Genomic DNA, 23,051 nt, shown 5'->3' on the forward strand with positions numbered 1-23,051 from the left:
AATTTCTTTCTCAGCCCTTTTGTCTTTTGTATACAGGAGTGCTACTGGATTTTTTTGAGTTAATTTTGTATCCGGCGACTTTGCTGAAGGTGTTTATCAGCTGTAGGAGTTCCCTGGTAGAGTTTTGGGGGTCACTCATGTATACTATCATATCATCTGCAAATAGTGATAATTTGACTTCTTCCTTTCCCATCTGTATTCCCTTGATCTCCTTCAACTGTCTTATTGCTCTAGCAAGGACTTCCAGCACTATGTTGAAGAGATATGGAGGGAGTGGGCAGCCTTGTTTTGTCCCTGATTTCAGTGGGACTGCTTTAATTTTCTCTCCATTTAGTTTCATGTTGGCTATAGGCTTGCTGTATATCGCCTTTACTATGTTTAGATTCTTATGAAGAGGTTAATGAAGGAAAAAATGCATAAAGAAGTAGAGGAAGTCATATCTTATCTAAAATGAAAACATACCTATTAAGAAAGGTATAATACTATTCAATATATATCTACGATCTCATGACAGGGTAAAGTTTCCTCCATCTTGTCTCAGCTGGAGTCATCTTTTGTTTAACATGAAATTGATATTCCCTCCCACCTCATTTTAGCCCTTTCATGAAAAGTCCCATGGGAAAGTACACAACCCTGTTCTACAAACTCAGCTGCAAACTACATTCTGTTAAACTGCTCGCTTTCTTTACTCCTCCCTGCAACTCTCAACCAGCATGTGTGGTTGTGTGATCTCTGCCTTTTTAACATAACATTTTTATTGATATTTTTGGGAATTTCACATCATCAACTACTATCATACTAACTTCCCAACTGCCGCTCCTCAGAGAGCTACTGTCCTGTGCTCTCTTTCTGTCTGCATGGAAAACAGTACTGTTTTCAGAGGCAGATGCTCCATGCTGAGCGCTGTTTATTGGAGCCTAGGGCCAATTTAATTCAATATTTTGACTCATTTCTGTGAGAGCCCCATGCCTTTGCATATCGCCCTGTTGTGAGTGTACACACACATCAGGCAAGACCTTTGTTCTGGCTGAGAAGGAACAACAGGGCTATAGATTCCTCATTCTCAGCTGCACTCAGCTTTGTTTGGCCACCTTACTTCCCAATTTTTTGAGGTCACTTTTAAAAAGCATCTTCTCATAAGACTTAACTTTTTTCTTAGTTTTACCGGAGATATTGTGGGTTCAGCAGATGCCAATGCCTCAGCTTTCATAACCTGATGGGTTTTTGTGACCCCTGAGAGCTCTGCAGCAATCCTTCTGGCTGCCACTATCTGATGCTCTGCTTCTTTGCCTTTAAGGCTCAATGTAATATGCATTCTAGGAATATCTTCTCAGTCTCTATAATATCCTTTGTATGTACATGATTTCAGGGTTTACCATTAGACACCAGATAATAAATTATAGCCTCTTTCCTAAGAAAGGCTTTTTCTCCTCCTTTCAGTAAGCCTTCCTGTAGCTCTGAATACTCAGGGAAAAATTCTCTTTGCAAAATAAAGTCATTAGAAAAAAATCTGAGATGATTTTTTTCTTTTCTTTTCTTCTTTTCTTTTTCTTTTTTCTTTTCTTTTCTTCCAGAAAAGAAGTGATTGTGTGGTACAGAGCCCAGTTGATCTGTCTACACTAGCTCTTCTGCACTTGAAGCTCAGAGAACACTGTGACAGAAGAGACAGGAAGATTATAAGAACCAGAGGAACAGATATCTGCTATGGGATCTCTTGTCCTATAAAAGTCAGGGATGATGTATTCATAAAATATGGCTGTCTAAACAAACAAACAAATAAACAAACAAAAAAGGGACACCAACAGACATGCTAACATGGAATGGGCCCAGAAATCCCAATTTTAAGAATAACCCAGAAATAAGTTGACCTTTTACATCATCTACTAACAGTCATGGGAGCTTTGACCTGCAGATCACCTACACATGCCCAGTGGCAGCCCATCATCAATTAACTGTCACACACAGACAGAATTATACCTGCCAATTCCAGCCTCTAAGATCCCATGGCCTCATGCTGGAGGTGCATGGCTGGATGCTGCTGGCCAGATAGGTAGGTGTGTACTGATGTCACGACGCACCTAAAGCCAAATAGACACCGTGCTAACATTTGTGTTAATGGTTCCACAGCATGGGCTAAGTGTGTTGAGATTTTGGTCTTCTGGAGGACTGCACCATTGCTCATAGCCTATAGAAACAGGAGATTGAGCAGCGTTTGGTATCAAACATTCAGCAGAACCGGTTGGATCGGCATCATCTTCAGGTGGCTATGCAACTCCAAGAGGAAGAGCTAAAAACCAAATTCAGATCTAGAAGTTCTGCAAAGATCTAGATCAAAAACCTGCTCAGGAATTCAGGTGTGTGTTTGCTGAAATGTATTATCCAGTATTCTCCCAGGTTAATACTCACATCATCTTATTTTCTGTAGAGTTAATTATATAATATAAAATGATAATATAAATGGGACTAGCTCGTTTTTATTGTGTGTATGCCAAAGTGTATCATTGAAATCCTTCAGCCTTTCTACCTATAACGTCTCATACAGTGGATCAACACTGCACCTAAAGGTCAATACCAGTGCTGAAATACTATTGATTTTATGCCTTTTTCTCTTCTATAGTGAGTCTTATTCCACTTTGTGAACTAGAGAACAAAAGTTGCATCTCGTGTGTCTCATTACCTCAGTCATGCCTGACCGTCTTCTATGATCTTTCAGACCTTTATATTGACTGAAATATCAGACAGAGACAACATGTCTGTAGTAACTGGAAAGAGCCAGCGAGTCGGGGGCTAATTTATCTGCTATTGACAATTATGTGCGCCCTTTGTTTCAAGAAGTGGTAAGTGGCATTGTTCATTTAATCACATCAGATCGATTTTCAGTGACCTCATGAGCCAGGTCATGAGAGGTCACCTCCTTACCTGTTCTGAAGACTCTTCAATGTAGGCAGTTCCAATACAGTGTGTGTTCCTAATGTCCATGGAATCCTGTACTAAGCCATGTTAAAGACCCCATCTCCATACTCAAATTAGATCCTTCCTTTCCTGTGAATTACAGGTTAGACTTCATAGTGGCTTTCTACTGCTTCGTCTGTACTCACTCTTCTTGCATCCTGAATGTTATAAAGAATGGTTGTTGCAGGTTTTTATAATTATGTGGATAAATGTCACACAGCAATAACAATTTATATGTCACTAGCATCAAGTGAATTTGACACCTTCTTTGATTTTAATTACACTGTGATGTTCAGAGTAGATATATTTCCCCTGTCCAGCCAAGAACTTAGAAACACAGAAGGGAACTGACTTGTAAATCCCAAAGCTCTTGGTTTCAGTGCAGATGCTGGAGTGTCTCAAACATGAGTAGTGTGGAACAAGCACAGTCACCTACGTCCAGTTTTTATTTCACATTTGACAATCTGTTCACTTTGTTTATATTGATTTCATGATTTTATTTGCAAGAAGTTTACAGATTGGAGAACTAGAAAGACAGCTAAGCAGTAAGGAACACTTGCTGATGTTGGAGAGGACCTGGGTTGCTTTTCAGAACCCACATGGGACATCATAACTGCCTGTAACTCGATTTCCAGAGTTCTGACAACCTCTTTTATCCTCTTCAGGCACTGTATTGTCATAGTGCACACATACATTCAATCAAAACATTAGGCACATTAACATAGAAAAATAAATCGTTGTAAAAAAAGTTCTTGTTTTGAAATAAAGATTTATCTCATAGGCAAATGCGAACTGACAATAAGTATTCTGAGGTTTTGTTAAAATGCAGGGTTCCCAATATAGTCTGTTGTGATAAAACCTGTCCTATCTCCCAGTTTCATTTCACAAGCACAAGATGGAAATGATGTTTATTATGCCACCAGAAATATGCACAGTTTTTATTGTAGAGTAAAGTTTGTACTGGTAGCTACAAATTAATTACTAACGTCATTACTTTGCAAAACATATAACATGAAGCACAAATGTATGCTGAAATAGCATGAATAGAAAAATAAGTTACTAAGATATTACTTTAATATTCTGCATATTCTTAGTACTCATTATATTGATAAATATTTTATAAATAGGACTCACAATTCACTCAAATATATGGGATGAATGTGAGATATGTAAAAAAATAGAAAATTGTATGCATGATAACATTATCTGGATTGAAATAATGAACTAAGTGTCAGACAAATATACCTGAACTGTAGAGTCCAGACCTGCCCTGCACAGTCTTGTTTTCAAAAAACAACAAGGAATAGTGAGGGAAGGCATTGCATCAGTTAGCTTTAACGGTAGAGCATGACTGAAACTCAAGACCCATTTGGTCCTGGCTGACATTGCGAATACGCATAGTGTAATTTCCCTTATGTTACATTGCCAAGTACAAGAGAGAGATTTCAAGCCAGCCCTTTTGCAACTGTTCATTCAATACATACCCAGTAACTGCATCAATAAGTAATAAATATAGGTCTACATAAAAATACCTTTTATTGCAGAAACAGATTCACATCCTGTAACTACCAGGTTGTGTTCTTATATATTTCCATTCAAATGTTTCCTATAGAGGTGAAACTATGATAATCATACTGCAAAGTTGGTCTGCACATCATGTTAGTTAAGGTGAATCATCACATTGGCCCATTACCCCAGTCCTTCCCCACCTTTGCTGATGGACTGCATTCCTTGTTGATAAGCATCAGTCAGAAATTTACATTTCAGGAGAAAACATCAGGGACTGGCACAAGGTTAGGTGTGCTTACCTTTTCCACTAACATCTCAGCTATGGAATTATTCTGTGTCTTCTCTGTCTGTTCCACAGATCTGTTTATACCCCGGATTACTAATTCTAAAATGGGCATTTCTGCAGGCCTACCTCGTTGCTGCCTCTGAAGCTCAGACTGAAATTGAACATACTCACCTGGCTTCTTGCCTCTGCAGGATGGTGAGTTCACTAGGCACATCCCAGACTCACTAATAAGCAGTGCTGTAAGCATTAACTGACGCCTGAGGTCTGTGACTCTGTGACCTCACCTCCCTCCAGAGCTGTAATTGTCATTTTACCATCAGTGACAATGACAATGCTGGCTTTGGGATTCAAAGTCATTTATGAATCTTTTCCAGTTGCTAAATAACAAACATAATTAAGAGTTGCTTTTGAATATGTCCAATGAGAAAAAGTGTTTTGAGAAAGCATTGGGCTGGAGAGATGGCTCAGAGGTTAAGAGCATTAGTTGCTCTACCAGAGGTCACGAGTTCACTTCCCAGCAACCACATGGTGGCTCACTACCATCTAAAATGAAATCTGGTGCCTTCTTCTGTACATGCAAAAACACATTGTATACATAATAAATAAATAAATCTTAAAAAAGAAGTCAGCTGAGACAGCATTGCATTTTCATTTTCATGACTGCTAAATGTTATTGATAAGCCTCCTGTGAAAGATGCTAGAAACTTGGAGGCCAATTGAAGAGAAAGTTAGAGATGTCCTTTTCTTTTATTTTTACCAGACTTTAATGACTACTGTGAACAAAAATAACACAGCATAGTTGCTGGATAAAAAATCAACTAAAAAAATATATCACTAGCCCTCCTGTATACAAAAGACAAAAGGGCTGAGAAAGAAATTAGGGAAACTACACCCTTCACAATAGCCACAAAGGACATAAAGTACCTTGATGTGACTCTAACAAAGCAAGTCAAAGACTTGTAAAAAAAATTTCAAGTCTCTAAAGAAAGAACTAGAAGAAGATATCAGAAGATGGAAAGATCTCCCATGCTAATGGCTTGGCAGGATTAACATAGTAAAATTGGCCTTCTTACCAAAATCAATCCCCAGATTCAATGCAATTCCCATCAAATTACTAATACAGTTCTTTACAGAACTAGAAAGAAAAATTCTCAACCTTATATGGAATAACAAGAAACCCAGAATTGCTAAAACAATTCTCTACAATAAAAGATCTTCTGGAGGTATCGCCATTCCTGATCTCAAGGTGTACTATAAAGCAACAGTAATAAAAACTGTATGGTACTGGCATAGAAACAGAATGGTGAATCATTGGAATTGAATAGAAGACCCAGAAAAAAAAAACCCACATACTTATGGACATCTGATTTTTGACAAAGATGCACAAAATCATACGATGAAAAAAATATCGCATCTACAACAAATGGTGCTTGTCTAACTTTATGTCTACATGTAGAAAAATGCAAATAGATCCATACTTATCATCTGTACAAAGTCTAAGTGGATCAAAGGCCTCACTACAAAACCAGACATAGTAAACCTGTTAGAAGAACAAGTGGGGAAGAGCCTTGTATTCATTGGCACAGGAGACAACTTCCTAAATAGAATACCAACAGCACAGGCTCTAAGACCAACAATCAATGAATAGGACCTCATGAAACTGAAAAGCTTCTGTCAAACAAAGGACACTGTCGTCAGAACAAAACAACAGCCTACAGACTGGGAAAAGATATTCAACATTCCTACATCTGACAGAGGGCTAATATCCAGAATATATAAAGAACTCAAGAAATTAGGCACCAACAAAACAAATAATCTAAGTAAAAAATAGGATGCAGAACTAAGCTGGGAATTCTCAACAGAGGAATATCGAATGGCAGAGAAACACTGAAAGAAATGCTCAACATTCTTAGTCATTAGGAAAATGCCATCTTGCATCTGTCAGAATGGCTAAGAGCAATAACTGAAGTGACAACACATACTGGAGAGGATGTGGAGCAAGGGGAACTCTCTGCCTTACTGGTTGGAGTGCAAATTTGTACAACCACTTTGGAAATCAATCTGCTGCTTTCTCAGAAAATTGGGAATATCACTACCTCAAGATCAAGGTATACCACTCCTGGATATATACACAAAAGATACCTCACCATTCACTAAGGACATTTGCTCAACTATGTTCATAGAAGCTTTATTTGTAATAGCGAGAATCTGGAAACAATGTAGATGTCCCTCAATGGAGGAATGGATACAGAAATTGTGGCACTTAATACAGAATGAATGTAAAAAATGTAAAAACAAGGAAATCATGAAATTTGTAGGCAAATGGATGGACCTAGAAGAGACCATCTTGAATGAGGTAACCTAGAAACAGAAAGACATGCATGATATACTCACTTATAAGCAGGTATTACCCATATAATACAGGATAACCATACTACAATCTACAAACCTAAAAAAGCTAAACAACAAGGAGGACCTAGGTAGGTGCTTAAATCTTATTCAGAATGGAAAATAAACTAAAAACCAGAAATGGTAGAAGAGAGAGAACAATATGGGAGATTAATATATAAGGTCTTCTGAAAGTCTCCACCCAACAGATGATTGAAGCAAACGCTGAGACTCAAGGCCAAACTTTGGCAGAGCACAGACAGACTATGGAAGAAGGGGATAGGGATAGAAGGACTTGGAGGGTACAGGAGCACCAAAAGACCAACAAAGCTAGAAAAAAACAATCTGAGCTCGAGGGTCCTCCAGAGACTGATGCACCAACCAAGGACCATGCATGGAGAGGATTTAGATCCCCTGTTCAGATGTAGGAAATAGGCAGGTCAGTCTCCATGTGGGTCCCCGAATAAGGAAGCATGGTCTGCCTCTGTCAGAAATTCCATTGCCTGCACTTTGATCACTTCCCTCTGGCAATGCAGGCTAGTAAGACCACAGAAGAAGAGACTCCTGGCAGTTATGATGAGATTTGATAAGATAGGGACAGATGGCAGGGGAAGAGATATTCCCATTTCAGTGGTCTAGAGGAAGGCAATAGGGAGAGAGATAAGGAGGTTGGGCCCATGAGGAGTTGAGGGAGAAAGCAACAATTAGGATATAAAATGAATAAATTGTAAAAAATTAAATAATAATATTTAAAAGGGGGGAAGCCTGTTACCAGTGAGAGAGATTGGCTTCTCTAATTTTCTCCTAGGTCTGCCTTAAAGTTTCTAGCATCTTTCACAGGAGACCTGGTAAGTCTTCATGGATCATGAAAACTCAATACCTTCACAAAACATGTTTTGTCTTTAGATATGTTCACAAGCAACTCTTGTGTATATTTGTTAGTTAGCAACTGGAAAATATTTATGAATGATTTTGAGTCCCCAAAGCAGGACTTTCATTGCCACTGGAATTGAAATGAAAATGTCAGTTCTGGTTGGAGGTGACATAATATTGTCACAGACATCTGCCTCAAGCTTGACTCTCTTACAGCACTGCTTATTAATGAGATAGGGATTCGCACATCGAATGCACCACCACGCATAGGAAAGAAGACAGGTGAGAACTTGGCATTTCCGCCTAAGCTGCAGAGGCAACAAGGAAGACAGGACTGCACAGTTGCTCATGGCTAGTATTGTAAACATGGGATAGAAACAGACCTGGAAAAGACAGATCACCCAAGAGTAGCTCCACAGCTAAGACATTAGCTAAAACAAAGAGACACCTAAACTTGTGACAGTTTCTTCTGCTTCTACAATAGTTTAAGTCTCTGACTTATCACCAGGGAATGCAGTCCATCTGTGAAGGTGCTGAAGGACTGTGGTAATAAGTCAGTGTGATAATTCATGTTACCTATCATGATGTGTAGAGTAATTTTGCAGTATGATTATGCTAAATTGAACTTACCAGTTTCACCTCCATAGGAAACATTTAAATGGAACTATAAAAAGCACACAAACCCGGAAGAAATAGTATGTGAATCTGTTTCTGGAGGGCAAACTTATATTTATGAGTCATATATGCAGTAACTGGGGTTGTACTGAATGACTAGTGATAAAAATCACTGGCTTAAAACCTCCCTCTTGTACTTGGGAAGGTAACACAGGGAAAGTTACAGTATGAGTATGAGCAATGAGAGCCAGGACCAAATGTGCCTTGAGTGATGCCTCCTGGTTCAGTTATACTCTACTGTTGGGTGAAAACTGATGCTCTTTACTGTTGCTGATAGAAAGCAGGGCTTTGTGCAGGTCTCTACGCCTCAGCAACGCATGTCTCACACTTAGTCCTTTACTGCAGTTTGGACAATGACAAAGCATTCACAGTTTTCTTTCTCTTTTTTACATATCCCACATGCATCTTCTCTATTAGAGTGTATTCTAGGTTTTATTGTAATCTATTCTTAATATAAAAGTACGATATATGCAGAGTATAAAAGGAAACATTTTACTAAATTAATTTTCTTCTCATGATATTTCAACACACAATACCTAAAAGATGTCTCACTATTAAATAAGGGCATTTACTCAAATTATATTCATAGCAGCTTTATTTGTAATGGCCAGGATCTGGAAACAATCTAGATGTCCCTCTGTGGAGAAATGGATACAGAAATTGTGGTACATCTACACAGTGGAATACTACTCAGCTATTAAAAACAAGGAAATCATGAAATTTGCAGGCAAATGGATAGGACTAGAAGAGAACATCCTGAGTGAGGTAATCCAGAAACAGAAAGAAAGGCATGATATACACTCACTTATAAGCAGGTATTAGCCTTATAATATAGGCTAGCCATCTACAGACCTAAAGAAACTAAACACTAAGGAGGATCCCAGGGACGATGCTTAAATCTCATTAAGAATAGCAGACAGGATAGACACCAGAAGTGGAAGTGAGGAAACAGGATGGGAGTCTACTATAGAGGGTCCTCTGAAAGGATCCACACAACAGGGGACCAAAGCAGATGCTGAGGCTCATGGCCAAACTTTGGGCAGAGTGCAGGGCGTCTTGTGGAAGAAGTGAGGGCTGGGAATTGAGGGACATGGAAGGGCCATGAGCCCACAGGGAGACCAACAAAGCTAAAGGAACTAAATACAGAGTTCCTACAGAGACTGATGCACCAATAGAGAACCATGCATGGAGAGGATCTAGACCCCCTGCTCAGATGTGGCCCATTGGCTGCTCAGTCTCCTTTGGATCTCTGAGTGATGGGAGAGGGGCTACCTCTATCATGAACTCAGGTGGCTGCTTTATGATCCCTTGCCCCTAGTGATGTGGCCTTGTCAGGACACGGAGGAAGAGAATCCAGGCAGTCCTGATGAGACTTGACAAGCTATGGGCAGATGGCAATGGTAGGGAATTCCCCTTTCAGTGGACTAGGGGAAGGGGTTAGAGGAAGAAGAAGGGAGGGTGGGACTAGGGGAGTTGAAAGAGGGGGGCTTGAATTGGAATATATTATAAACAAATTGTGAAGAAAAAATTAAAATGAAAATTAAAATTAGAAAAAAGTAGGAAGAGAAGGATATACCTGGACTGACAGATATCACAATGCCTCATCGTTTAGGATGTAAAAGAGTAAAGAGTATCCAAAAGCTATTCAATCTCTGTTAGCAAAAGGTCATCTGTCAACATGTTATCAAAAGTAACCTTAAACAAAGGGGATTAGAAGCCCAGGCACAAAGAAACCAAAACTTATGGCCATATTATCCATTGTGTCTCAAAATATAAATATGGATGTATTGCTCTGAAGAATAAAAGAATCATACTAAGACAAAGAAGGCAGAGTCTGCAGAATATGCTAAGTTTTATCGAAGAGAATGGAGGACACCACAGAAGATTGTGAGAAACACACTGACAAAAGACAAAATTTGTCCTGGAGAAATCAGTAGTGCCCAGGTGTATCTAATACACTGACAAAGCTACTGTGCATGGAGCTTGGGGATTAACGTGCGGGAGATGTTGAAAAGATTGCAAGAGCCAGAGGTACAAGAACTTTGCTGCGATAACGCATCTCCTACAAATGTTACAGAGGTGAGACCCATGAACCCTCATCAATGTCGCTACCCACACAAGAATGTAATGAGGATGGCATGGATAGACTCACTAATGTAGGGGGTGAATTGCATGAGTCCTCAACTGTAGTCAGATAACTACAGACAAGGAGCACTGAGATTCGGAAAAAATAGTCTTGCTGAGGAAGATACTATCAAAGGCAATGCAATGCCAAGAGGTCATTCCTGGAATCTTACACATACAAATAATATAGCATGGAGTAAACAGGTTTTATTTATTTATTTAAAACATTCATAAATGGACATCATGAATTTGAAAGTGATTGAGCAGTGTATAAGGAAAAGGTTGAAGTAAAGAATGAGGAGGGGAAATGATATAATTATCTTTAAATTCCAACAGAAAAGAATATATCTTAAAACATTTAATGTTTGTTTCATGATGTCAATGTTTTTCTTTTCCCAGATTATGCTTATTTCTTTACTATAAAATTAATTTATTACATTATACTAAGTGTTCTAATGATCCCCAAATGCTAATTATGACATCTTGAATTCCCTTTTTACTCCCAATTCAATAAATTTTCTTTCAGGTATGGCTGACCATGTTCCTTTCCTTAACACTCTAAATGGGGTGGTGGTTAGGTGCTTGAAAGTTAAGAAATAATTTCAAGACAACCAAAAAAATTGTGAATAGCCTGTAATGTTAGGAGTCTATGTTCACTATAAGGTAAGTCCCCCATTATTGAAGATGACATTCACTTGAGTCAAAGAACATGGAGAAATTAAGCTAGAAGCTTCATCTCTTCTGTATCTATTTTACGTTCCTAGACTTAATCTTAAATCTTACCCTGGTGTGAACCCTGAGGGCTGTAACAACAACCAGACTGTTGCATAGTGTCATGAACATCATGACACTAATGCATTCATGATTGAACTGAAGGCTGAAAACAAGAATGTTGCCCGTTCCTGGAACCATTATCAGGGACAAAAAAAAAAAAAAAATGTGTGGCTATAAAGTTAAATTGACCCTGGAGATGAACCTAATATTAGCATTCAGTTAAATGGACAAAGTAATAAACTTTTGCCAAAGCTCTTATTTTTCAATTGCAGATTAGCCTATACCTCTGACCTCATCAGAGAAATGTCTTTTATCAGTCTATGGTAATTAACACAGGGGCGAATAATCATTCAAATGCTGAGAATAAGAGACTCTGGAGTGCCCAGATAAAATCAAATATCTATATTATAATTTTTCTTCCAAAACTCCAGGATCATCAAGGCACACAAGCAGGAATTGTTCAAAACCAGAAATAGTAGATTATTCAAAGGAAACAGGTTTTGTGCTGACAGAACATGATACTTCCATGTGTGAATTCACTTGTTATAACAGTATGCACAAAACCCGCAGAGGATCAAGCTGGACAGAATCCCAGCAGGGAGGAGGATGTCAGATAATCCCACATCCAGCTGAAGAGATATTGGCCACAGATGGCTTCAGGGGAAATGAAATATATTTTTGTAAGGGTTTTGAATTGTAGGTGATATTCATGCTTCTATTTATGCCTCAGAACTGTTTCTAGTCTGTTATGCTTCAGAACAATTTTCAATGCCTCCTCAAAACACTTTTTCTCTTTGGACATGTTTGAAAGAAACTCTTAATTATGTTTGTTATTTAGCAACTGGAAAAGATTCATAAATTATTTTGAATCCCAAAGCCAGCATTGTCATTGTCACTGGTGGTAAAATGACAATTACAGCTCTGGAGGGAGGTGAGGTCACACAGTCACAGAACTCAGGCTTCAGTTGACACAGCACTGTTTATTAGTGAGTCTAGGATGTGCCCAATGAGCACACCATCCTGCAGAGGCAAGAAGCCAGGTGAGTATGCTCATTTCAGTCTGAGCTGCAGAGGCAGCAAAGAGTAGGCCTGCATAGTTGTTCATTTCTAGTATTAGAAATCTGGGAAATAAACAGATCTGTGGAACAGACCGAGAATGCACAGAATAATTCCATAACTAAGATGTTAGTGATAAAAGATAACCGTACCTAACCTTGTGCCAGTCCCTGATGTTTTCTCGGGGAATGTAAGTTCCTGACTGAAGGTAATGGTGCCTATCACCAGGGGATGCATTCCATCTGTGAAGGTGCTGAAGGGCTGTGGCAGTATGTCAACGTGGTAATTCCCCTTACCTAACGTGATGTGTAGTCTAACATTGCAGTGTGATTATTATAGTTGATCAGACCATAGTTTCACCATCCTGGGAAACATTTCAATGGAAATGCATAAGCACACAAACCTGGAAGGTATAACATGTGAATCTGTTTCTGGAATAAAAGGTATTCCTTTTTTTTTTTTTTTTTTTTTTAGAAAAGGTTTTTATTTTTCTTTCTTTATTTTTTAATTAAATTTCTATTTTTATATTAGTTTATTCATTTTGCATCCGACCTATAGCCCCTCCCTCATTTCTTCTCAGTCCCACCTTCCCTCCCTAATCTCCTCAAATGCTCCTTTTCAAGTCCACTTATGTGAACATATTTATTAGTTATAGATGCAGTAACTGGGATGTATTGAATGAACAGAGGTAAAAGATCTGGCTTGAAATCTCTCTTCTTCTTGGGAAGGTAACATAAAGGAAAATTACAGTGTGAGTATCCGCAAAATCAGCCAGGACCAAATGTGTCTTGAGTTATCTCTCCTGGTTCAGTCAGGCTCTACTGTTAAAAGCAAATTCATGCAATGCCTTCCCTCACTATTTCTTGTTGTTGTTGATTGAAAACAAGACTCTGCAGGGCAAGGATGGGCTCTACAGTTCAGGTATATTTTACTGACACTTAGTTCATTATTTCAGTCCGGACAATGTTATAGTGCATACAATTTTCTATTTTTTTTATATATCTCACATTCATCACATATATTTGGGTGAATTATGAGTACTATTCATAAAATATTCATCACTATAATAAGTACCAAAAATATGCAGAATGTTAAAGGAAATATTTTCGTAACTTATTTTTCCTTTTCATGCTATTTCAGCAGACATTTGTGCTTCATAGTGTATATTTTGCAGATTAATGGCATTATTTATTAATTTGTAGTTACCAATACAGCCTTTACCCTGCGATGAAAACAATGCATAGTTCTGGTGGCGTTTAAACATCATTTCCATCTTGTGTTTCTGAAATGAAACTAGGAGGTAGGACAGTTTTTGTCACAACAGACCATAGAGAGAAGAGTGCATTTTAATAAAATCTCAGAATCCTTACTGTCAGTTTGCATTTCCCTATGAATAAATCTGAATGTATATGTGCACTATGACAATGCAGTGCCTGAAGAGGATAAAAGAGGTTGTCAGAACTCTGGAAATCGAGTTACAGGCAGTTATGATGTCCCATGTGGGTTCTGAAAAGCAACCCAGGTCCTCTCCCACAGCAGCAAGTGTTCCTTACTGCTTAGCTGTCTTTCTAGTTCTCCAATCTGTAAACTTTTTGCAAACAAAACATGAAACAAATATCAGCAAAGTGAACAGATTGTCAAGTGTAGAATAAAAACTGGACGTAGGTGACTGTTCTTGTTCCACACTACTCATGTTTGAGACACTCCCATATCCACTCTGACAAGAGCTTCGGGATTTACAAGTCAGTTACCTTCTATGTTTCTAAGTTCTTGTCTGGACAGGGGAAATAATTCTACTGTCAACATCGGACAGTCCTTAAAATCAAAGAAGATGTCAAATTCACTGGATGCTAGTGACACAAATTGTTATTGCTGCTTGACATTTATCCACATAATTATAAAAAACTAAAACTGCCATTCCTTATAACATTCAGGATGCAAGAGGATTGAGTACAGAAGAAGCAGTAGAAAGCCACCATGAAATCTAACCTGTAATCCACAGGAAAGGAAAGATCTCAGATTGAGTATGGAGATGGTGTCTTTATCATGGCTCAGTACAGGATTCCACGGACATTAGGAACACACACTGTATTGGAACTGCCTACATTGAAGAGTCTTCAGAACAGGTAAGGAGGTGACCTCTCATGACCTGGCTCATGAGGTCACTGAAAATTGATCTGATGTGATTTAAGGAACAATAAATTTATCAGTTCTCGAAACAAAGAGTGCACATATCTCTCAATAGCAGATAAGCAAGTCCCTGACTCACTGGTTCTTTCCAGTTACTTCAGACATGTTATCTCTAGCTGATATTTCGGTCAAAATATGGAACTGAATGATCATAGAAGATGGTCAGGTATGATTGAGGTAATAAGACACATGAAATGCAACTTTTGTTCCATAGTTCACTGATTGGGATAAGACTGTGTTCACTGTAAAGAAAGGCATAATATCAGTAGTGGATCAGCACTGGTATTGGCTTTTTTTAATTTTTTATTAATTACACTTTATTCATTTTGTATCCCCCCATAAGCCCCTTCCTCCTCCCCTCTCGATCCCACCCTCCCTCCCCTTTCTGCATGCATGGCACTCCCCAAGTCCACTGATAGGGGAGGTTCTCCTCTCCTTTCTGATCTTAGTCTATCAGTTCTCATCAAAAGTGGCTGCATTGTCCTCTACCTCTGGCCTGGTAAGGCTGCTCCCCCCTCAGGGGGAGGTGATCAAAGAGCAGGCCAATCAGATTATGTCAGAGGCAGTCCCTCTTCCCATTACTATGTAACCCACTTGGACACTGAGCTGCCATGGGCTACATCTGTGCAGGAGTTCTAGGTTATCTCCACGAATAGTCCTTGGTTGGAGTATGAGTCTCTGGGAAGTTCCCTGTGTTCAAATTATCTTGTTCTGTTGCTCTCCTTGTGGAGTTCCCGTCCCCTCCAGCTCTTACTATTTCCCACTTCTTACATAAAATTCCATTCACTCTGCCCATCAGTTGTCCATCAGGCTCAGCATCTGCTTTGACAGTCTATAATGCAGAGGCTTTCAGAGGCCCTCTGTGGCAGGTTTCAAAGTTGTTTCCTGTTTTCTTCTGGCTTTCAGAGGCCCTCTGTAGCAGGTTCTGAGGTTGTTTCCTATTTTCTTTTTCTTCTGATGTCCATCCTCTTTGCCTTTCAGGATGGGGATTGAACATTTTAGTTAGGCTCCTCTCTTTTGCTTAGTTTGTTTAGATGTACAGATTTTAGTGGGTTATTTCTATGTTGTATGTTTATATGAGTGAGTATATACCATGCGTGGTTTTTTGCTTCTGGGACAACTCACTCAGGATGATCCTTTCCAGGTCCCACCATTTACCTGCAAATTTCATGATTTCCTTATTTTTCATTGCTGAGTAATACTCCATTGTATAGATGTACCACAGTTTCTGCATCCATTCTTCAGGTGAGGGGCATCTGAGTTGTTTCTAGCTTCTGGCTATTACAAATAAAGCTGCTACAAACATGGTTGAGCAAATGTCCTTTTTGTGTACTTGAGCCTCTTTTGTGTATATGCCTAGGAGTGGTATGGGTGGATCTTGAGGAAGCGCTATTCCTAGTTGTCTGAGAAAGCGCCAGATTGATTTTCAGAGTGGTATTGGCTTTTAGGTGCAGTGTTGATCCAAAATGTGAGGCATTATAGGTAAAAAGGATGAAGGAATTCAATGCTACACTTTGGTATACATACAATGAAAATAAGCTAATCCCTTCTAAATTTTTGTTTTCTATTATATAATGAATTCTTCAGAAAATGAGATGATGTGAGTATTAACCTGGGAGAATACTGGATAATGCATTTCAGCGAACACACACCTGAATTCCTAAGCAGGTTTTTGTTTTGTTTTGTTTTGTTTTTTGGTGTTTTTGTTCTAGATCTTCATAGAACTTCTATATCTCTGAGTTTGGTTTTTAGCTCTTCCTCTTGGAGTTGATGATCCACTTGCAGATTATGCCGATCCAACTGGTTCTGCTGAATGTTTGATACCAAACGCTGCTCAATCTCCTGTTTCTATAGGCTATGAGCAATGGTGCAGTCCTCCAGAAGACCAAAATCTCAACACACTTAGCCCATGCTGTGGAACCATTAACACAAATGTTAGCACGGTGTCTATTTGGCTTTAGGTGCGTCGTGATATCAGTACACACCTACCTATCTGGCCAGCAGCATCCAGCCATGCACCTCCAGCATGAGGCCATGGGATCTTAGGGGCTGGAATTGGCAGGTATAATTCTGTCTGTGTGTGACAGTTAATTGATGATGGGCTGCCACTGGGCATGTGTAGGTGATCTGCAGGTCAAAGCTCCCATGACTGTTAGTAGATGATGTAAAAGGTCAACTTATTTCTGGGTTATTCTTAAAATTGGGATTTCTGGGCCCATTCCATGTTAGCATGTCTGTTGGTGTCCCTTTTTTGTTTGTTTATTTGTTTGTTTGTTTAGACAGCCATATTTTATGAATACATCATCCCTGACTTTTATAGGACAAGAGATCCCACAGCAGATATCTGTTCCTCTGGCCCTTATAATCCACTTGCCTAGTCTGTCATAATGTTCTCTGAGCTTCATTTGCAGATATGTATTGTAGATGTATCAACTGGGGCTTTGCACCACACAATCACTTGTTTACTGAATTTCTATCAGCTCAGATTTTTTTCTAATGACCTTATTTTGCAAAGAGAATTTTTTTCCTGAGCTTTTAGAGCTACAGGAAGGTTTACTGAGAGGAGGAGAAAACGGTCTTTCTTAGGAAAGAGGCTATAATTGGGTATCTGGTTTCAAACAGTTAGCCCAGAAATCATGTACATACAAAGGACATTATACAGACTGAACAGAGATGCCTAGAATACATATTATGTTGAGACTTAAAGGCAAAAAGCAGAGAAAACAGATCATGGCAGCCCCCAGGATTGCTGCATAGCTTCCAGGGGTCACAAAAACCCAAGGAGGTTATGAAAGCTGATGCACTGGCAGAAAAGAAATCTGCTGAGTCTACAATATCTCTGGAACAACTAAGAAAAAAAAGATAAGTATTATGAGAAGATGTTTTTTAAAAGTGAACTCACGAAATTGGGAAGTAAGGTGGCCATCAGAGATGAGGGCAGCTGAGAATGAGGAATCTACAGCCCTGTTGCTCCTTCTCAGCCACAGGCTTCCGGCACAATGGTCTTTCCTGAGGAGCCATGGAGCTGTGCACACACACAACAGGGCGATATGCAAAGGCATGGGGCTCTCACAAAAACTAGTCAAATACTGAATTAAACTGGCCCTATGTCACAATAACCAGCCCTCAGCATGGAGCATCTGCCTCTGAAAACAGTACTGTTTTCCCTGCTGGGAGAAGGAGAGCACAGGGCAGTGGCTCTCTGAGACTGGTAGGGCTGAGAAGTGAGTATGATAGGAGTTGAAGATGTGAAATTCTCCAAAATATCAATAAAATATTATGGTAAAAAGAAAAAGGCAGAGATCCTAAAAGCCACACATGCTGATTGGCAGTTGCAAGAAGAAGTAAAGAAAGCGAGCAGTTTAACAGAATGTAATTTGCAGCTGAGTTTGTAGAACAGGGTTGTGTACATTCCCATGGGACTTTTCATGAAAGGGCTAAAAGGAGGTGGGAGTATCAATTTCAGGTTAAATAAAAGACGACTCCAGCAGAGAAAAAAAATGGAGGAACCTTTACCCTAACATGAGACCATAGATATAATTTGAATAGTATTATAACTTTCTTACGAGTTATGATTTTGTTTTAGATAAGCTATACCTTAGTAGTCAATACAATTAAAAATTTTGTCATTATTGAATTTATCCTCTTTTACATTAAATCTACCTAATGTGAGTATGTTCTGGAATTCTGATTGTTTGTGTGTGAGGTCACTTTTTCAGTTTTTCACAGGCCAACATTACAATGTCCCAAAGGTTGCATTTTCTATGAAATTTGGTGGCACTCTTTCCATCAGTACATCCGTACTGTGGTATAGAGAAGTATCACAGTAACATACGCGAAACATGACTACTTTGTTAAAATCTGTGGGATGACACTTTTATGAGGTGTAGGCTGGTCTTTACCAGCTGAGCAAAAGGGTTCTGTTTTAGCCTTCCAGTATCCTCTTCTTCCACAAACCAAGTGTTTGTTTTTATTTCTTTTAATCACAAAAATATCCAGATCCATAACCTCAAGACAATTGTGCAGAATCACAGAATGGACTTGTGGAATCTGACCCTCAGTATCATTTTCTTATTACAAACTACAGTTGGAATTCTGGGAAATTTCTCTCTTATTTTCTACTACCTCATCCTTTACTACAGACAGTGCACATTAAAGCCCACAGATCTGATTCTCATGCACATAATGGCAGCCAATGCCTTCATCATTCTCTCTGTTGCAGTGCCTCAGACAGTGACAGCTTTTGGGTTGAAGGAGTTCTTGAATGATTTTGCATGCAGGTTCCTGATATACATTCAAGGAATTAGCAGGAGTGTGTCCATTGGCACCACCTGCCTTTTGAGTGTTTGCCAGGCCATGACCATCAGTCCCAGGGAATCCTGTTGGAAGGATTATAAACACAGAGCTGCCAAGTACATTGGCTCCTCCATTTCCATCCTCTGGGTCTTCTCTATGTTGACAAATTTCATTTCCATTATGCACTCATTTATCAGTAGGAACAGTAAAAATGTGACCAGAAAACGAGATTATGGATACTGCACTATATTTGTCCGTAATGAAATCAGTGACTTACTCTATGCAGTATTGGTGGTGTGTCCTGAAGTCTTTCTTTCTGTGCTCATTGCCTGGTCCAGCATGTCTATGATTGTCATTCTGTACAGACACAAGCAGAGGGTTCAACACATCCGCAGCACTCATGGTTCCAGCAAAACCTCCCCTGACTCCAGGGCCACCCAGAACATCCTCCTCCTACTGTCTTCCTTTCTGTTTTTTTATACTCTCTCCTCCATCTTAAGAGGCTGCATTTCTCTTTTTGGTAATCACAATTGGTGGCTGACGAACATCAATCGTGTCATTTCTCTGTGTTTTCCATCTTTTGGACACTTTGTTCTTAGGAATCCTTGTTCAGTTTTGTCCAGGCTTGTAGGGTCTGGATCAGAAATAAATAAAAAATATTTAATCTTATTTTATTAAAATGATATGTTTTTGTGTGCTATCCAGTGTTTTACTCACTCCTTACTCTTAAAATCTCAATGCAGAAAGTTAAATAGGTAGCATCTTGTGTTTCTAAGATTAACAAAGTGAGTATTGGAGTTTTGTCAGCTAGAATTTGCAGCCTACATGAGCTGATCATTCTGTGCATGGCTCACTCTACACTCAACTCTTTCTCCACGAATCTTCCTCTTGCCTATTTGATGTGCAAAGGAGCTAATAACTAGATTCCCTTCCTAGTTGGCTTTTATCCTATCAGGGCATCTTGACTGCTTGGTTATTTCTCTGAGAACTTGAATGTCCTGAACTCTAACTGCAAGGAAGACTGAAACCATAGCTGACCATGAACTTGTGCTTCATGAACTCAAAATTGGGGATGGTGATACCTCCAACTGTTCTTTCATTACTGAGGATTATTTTGGCTATCCTAGGATTTTGTTTCTATATGTAGCTAAGAATTGTTTTTCAAATCTGTGAACACATATTATTGGAATTTTGATGGGGATTGCATTGAATCTGTAGATTGTTTTGGGTAAGATGACATTTTTATTATGCTACTCCTACCAATCCATGAGCATGGGAGATCTTTCCATCTTCTGATATCGTCTTCTATTTCCTTCAATGAGTTGAAGTTTTATCATATAAGTCTTTCTCTTGCTTGCTTATAGATACCCAAAGTTAGTTTATATTCTTTCAGGCTGTTGTGAAGGATGTTATTTCCTTGATTTCTTTCTCAGACTGTTCATTATTTTTATATAGGAAGGCTACTGATTTTTTAAGTTAACTTTCATGCAGCAACTTTGCTGAAAGTGTTTCTCAGCTGCAGAAGTTAACTGGTGGAATTTTAGGGATCCTTATGTATTGTATCATCTGTAAATAAAGATAATTTGACTTCTTCCTTTCCAATGTGTATCCCCTTGATCTCCTTCAGTTTTCTTAGTGCTGTAGCTATGACTTCAGTACTATATCAAATGGATGTGGAGAGAGTGGGCAACCTTGTTTTGTTCCTGAATTTAATGGAATTGCTTTGAATCACTTCTTATTTAAGCTGATGCTGACTGTGGGATTGCTGCAAACTGCCTTTATAATGTTGAGGTACGTTCTCATATGCCTGAACTCTTTGAGGAATTTTATCATGAAGGAGTATTGAATTTTTTCAAAGACCTTTTCTGCATATAATAAAATGCTCATGTAATTTTTGTGTTCAGACTGTTTACTTGGTGGATTACATTTATTGATTTATGTATGTTGAACCATGCCTGCTTCTCTGGCATGAGGCCTGCTAGATCATAGTGAATGATCTTTTGATCTGTTTACAAGTGTCTTAATAAGAATTTTTGCATCTATGTTCATAAGGGAAATTGGTGTGTAATTCACTTTCTTTATTGTGCATTTATGTAGTTTGGTTATCAGAGTAATATGGCCTTGTAAAACAAATTGGCTGAGGCTAGGGAGATGGTTCAGATATTAAGAGCACTGGCTGCTCTTCCAGAGGCCCTGAGTCCAATTCCCAGTTACTATATGGTTGCTCATAACCATCTCTAATGAGATCTGGTGCCCTCTTCTGGCGTGCAGGCACACATGCAGACAGACATTGTGTTTATAATAAATAATAGATAAACAAACAAACAAAAAAATAAATAAATTTTTATAAAGAACCAAATTGGGCAGTGGTCCTTTTGTTTCTATCTGTTGAATGATTTGGCGAATATTGCCCTTAACTTTTCTTAAAATATCTGGTAGAATTCTACACTAAAAACTATCTGGTCATGAGATTTTTATGGTTAGGAGAATTTTAATGATTGCTTCTCCTTCAATCGGGGTTATAATCCTACTTAAATTGCTCATCTGACCTTGATATAATTTTTGTAGGTATGCATTGAGAAAATTATTCATTTCTTTTAGATTTTTCAATTTTGTGGAGTACAGGTTTTTAAAGTATGTCCATAAGATTTTCTGAATTTTCTCAGTGTCTGCTGCTGTATCCCTTTCATATCTAACTTTGTTACTTTGACTCTTCTCTTCTGCCTGTTAGTTAATTTGGATAAAGGTTTGCTTATCTTTTTATTTCCACAACTTATTCAATTTATATCCTGATTGGAGCCCTCTCTGTCATCTCCTCCTGGTCCCACCCTTCCTTTCTCTTTACCCCGAATCTTCTCCCCCAGTCCACTAAAAAGGGGGAGTCCTTCTCCCCTGTCATCTGACCCTAGCCTGTCCAGTCTTATCAGGACTACCTGGATCCTCTTCCTCTGTGGCCTGGCAAGGCAGCACTGCCAGGAGGAAATGATCAAAGAGCAGGCAACCATGTCAGAGGTAACTGCGCCTTACTAGTGACCCACATGGGCTACATTGGAGGACCTTTCTATGTATGGTCCTTGGTTGGTGTATCAGTTTCTTCAGGACCCCTAAGGCTCAGATTTTTTGGCTTTGTTGGTCTCCTTGTAGAGCTTCTGTACCCTCAGGTCCTTCTTCTATCCCTCCTCCCGACTTCTTCCGTTAAGACTCCCTGCGCTCTGCTCAAAGTTTGGCTGTGAGTCTCAGCATCTGTCTTGATCCCCTGTTGGGTGGAGCCTTTCAAAGGACCTCTATGGTAGGTTCCTGTCTTGTTTTTTCTCTTCCACCACTTCTGGTGTCTACCTTGTGTGTCATTCTGAATGAGCGTTAAGCATCCTCCCTAGGGTCCTCCTTGTTGTTTAGTTTCTTTAGATCTGTAGATTTTAGTATGGTTATTGTATATTACATGGCTAATAGCCACTTATAAATGAGTATATACCATGTGTGTCTTTCTGATTCTGAGTTACTTCACTCAGGATGATCTTTTCTAGTTCCATCCATTTGCCTGCAAATTTCATGATTTCCTTGTTTGTACTAGCTGAATACTATTCCATTGTGTAAGGTTTGTTTATCTTATTGATATTTTCAAAGAACTCTTTGTTTAATTGGTTCTTTGTATTGTTTTGTTGTTGTTGTTTCTATTTTATTGGTTTCAGCCCGGCCTTACCATACTCTGAGGCCTGGCCTCAATGTACATTAGACAACCAAGCTAAGTGGCCACCAGAGGGCACTCTAGATTTTAACATTCTCCCTTATCGTCATTCACATGCAAAAAGAGTAAATTTCCTTATGTTCAGGTTTTTGGGGGAAAGTTCACTCATGCCCTTTCCTTTGTAGCCAGTGCTTGAAGACCCATCTTGTTGACCAGGGTTACAGAGCCCCGAAACGCCCTTTT

At 39.0% G+C, this 23,051-nt stretch overlaps 1 protein-coding gene across 1 annotated transcript; it reads left to right on the forward strand.

The window, feature by feature from the left end:
• The first annotated feature begins 18,862 nt into the window (after positions 1-18,862).
• On the forward strand, positions 18,863-21,705 carry LOC129687736 (vomeronasal type-1 receptor 2-like). The gene is made up of 2 exons (XM_055622292.1): positions 18,863-19,730; positions 21,704-21,705. Coding segments are annotated over exons 1-2 (870 nt in total).
• Positions 21,706-23,051: the final 1,346 nt, after the last annotated feature.

This window comes from Psammomys obesus, unplaced genomic scaffold, assembly GCF_907164565.1.
Source record: "Psammomys obesus unplaced genomic scaffold, mPsaObe1.curated_primary_1811, whole genome shotgun sequence".
Classification (NCBI taxonomy): Eukaryota; Metazoa; Chordata; class Mammalia; order Rodentia; family Muridae; genus Psammomys; species Psammomys obesus.

Bases quoted from the DNA above. Each gene is read 5' to 3' on its own strand.
- LOC129687736 (XM_055622292.1), top strand. From the start codon at position 18,863: ATGGACTTGTGGAATCTGACCCTCAGTATCATTTTCTTATTACAAACT.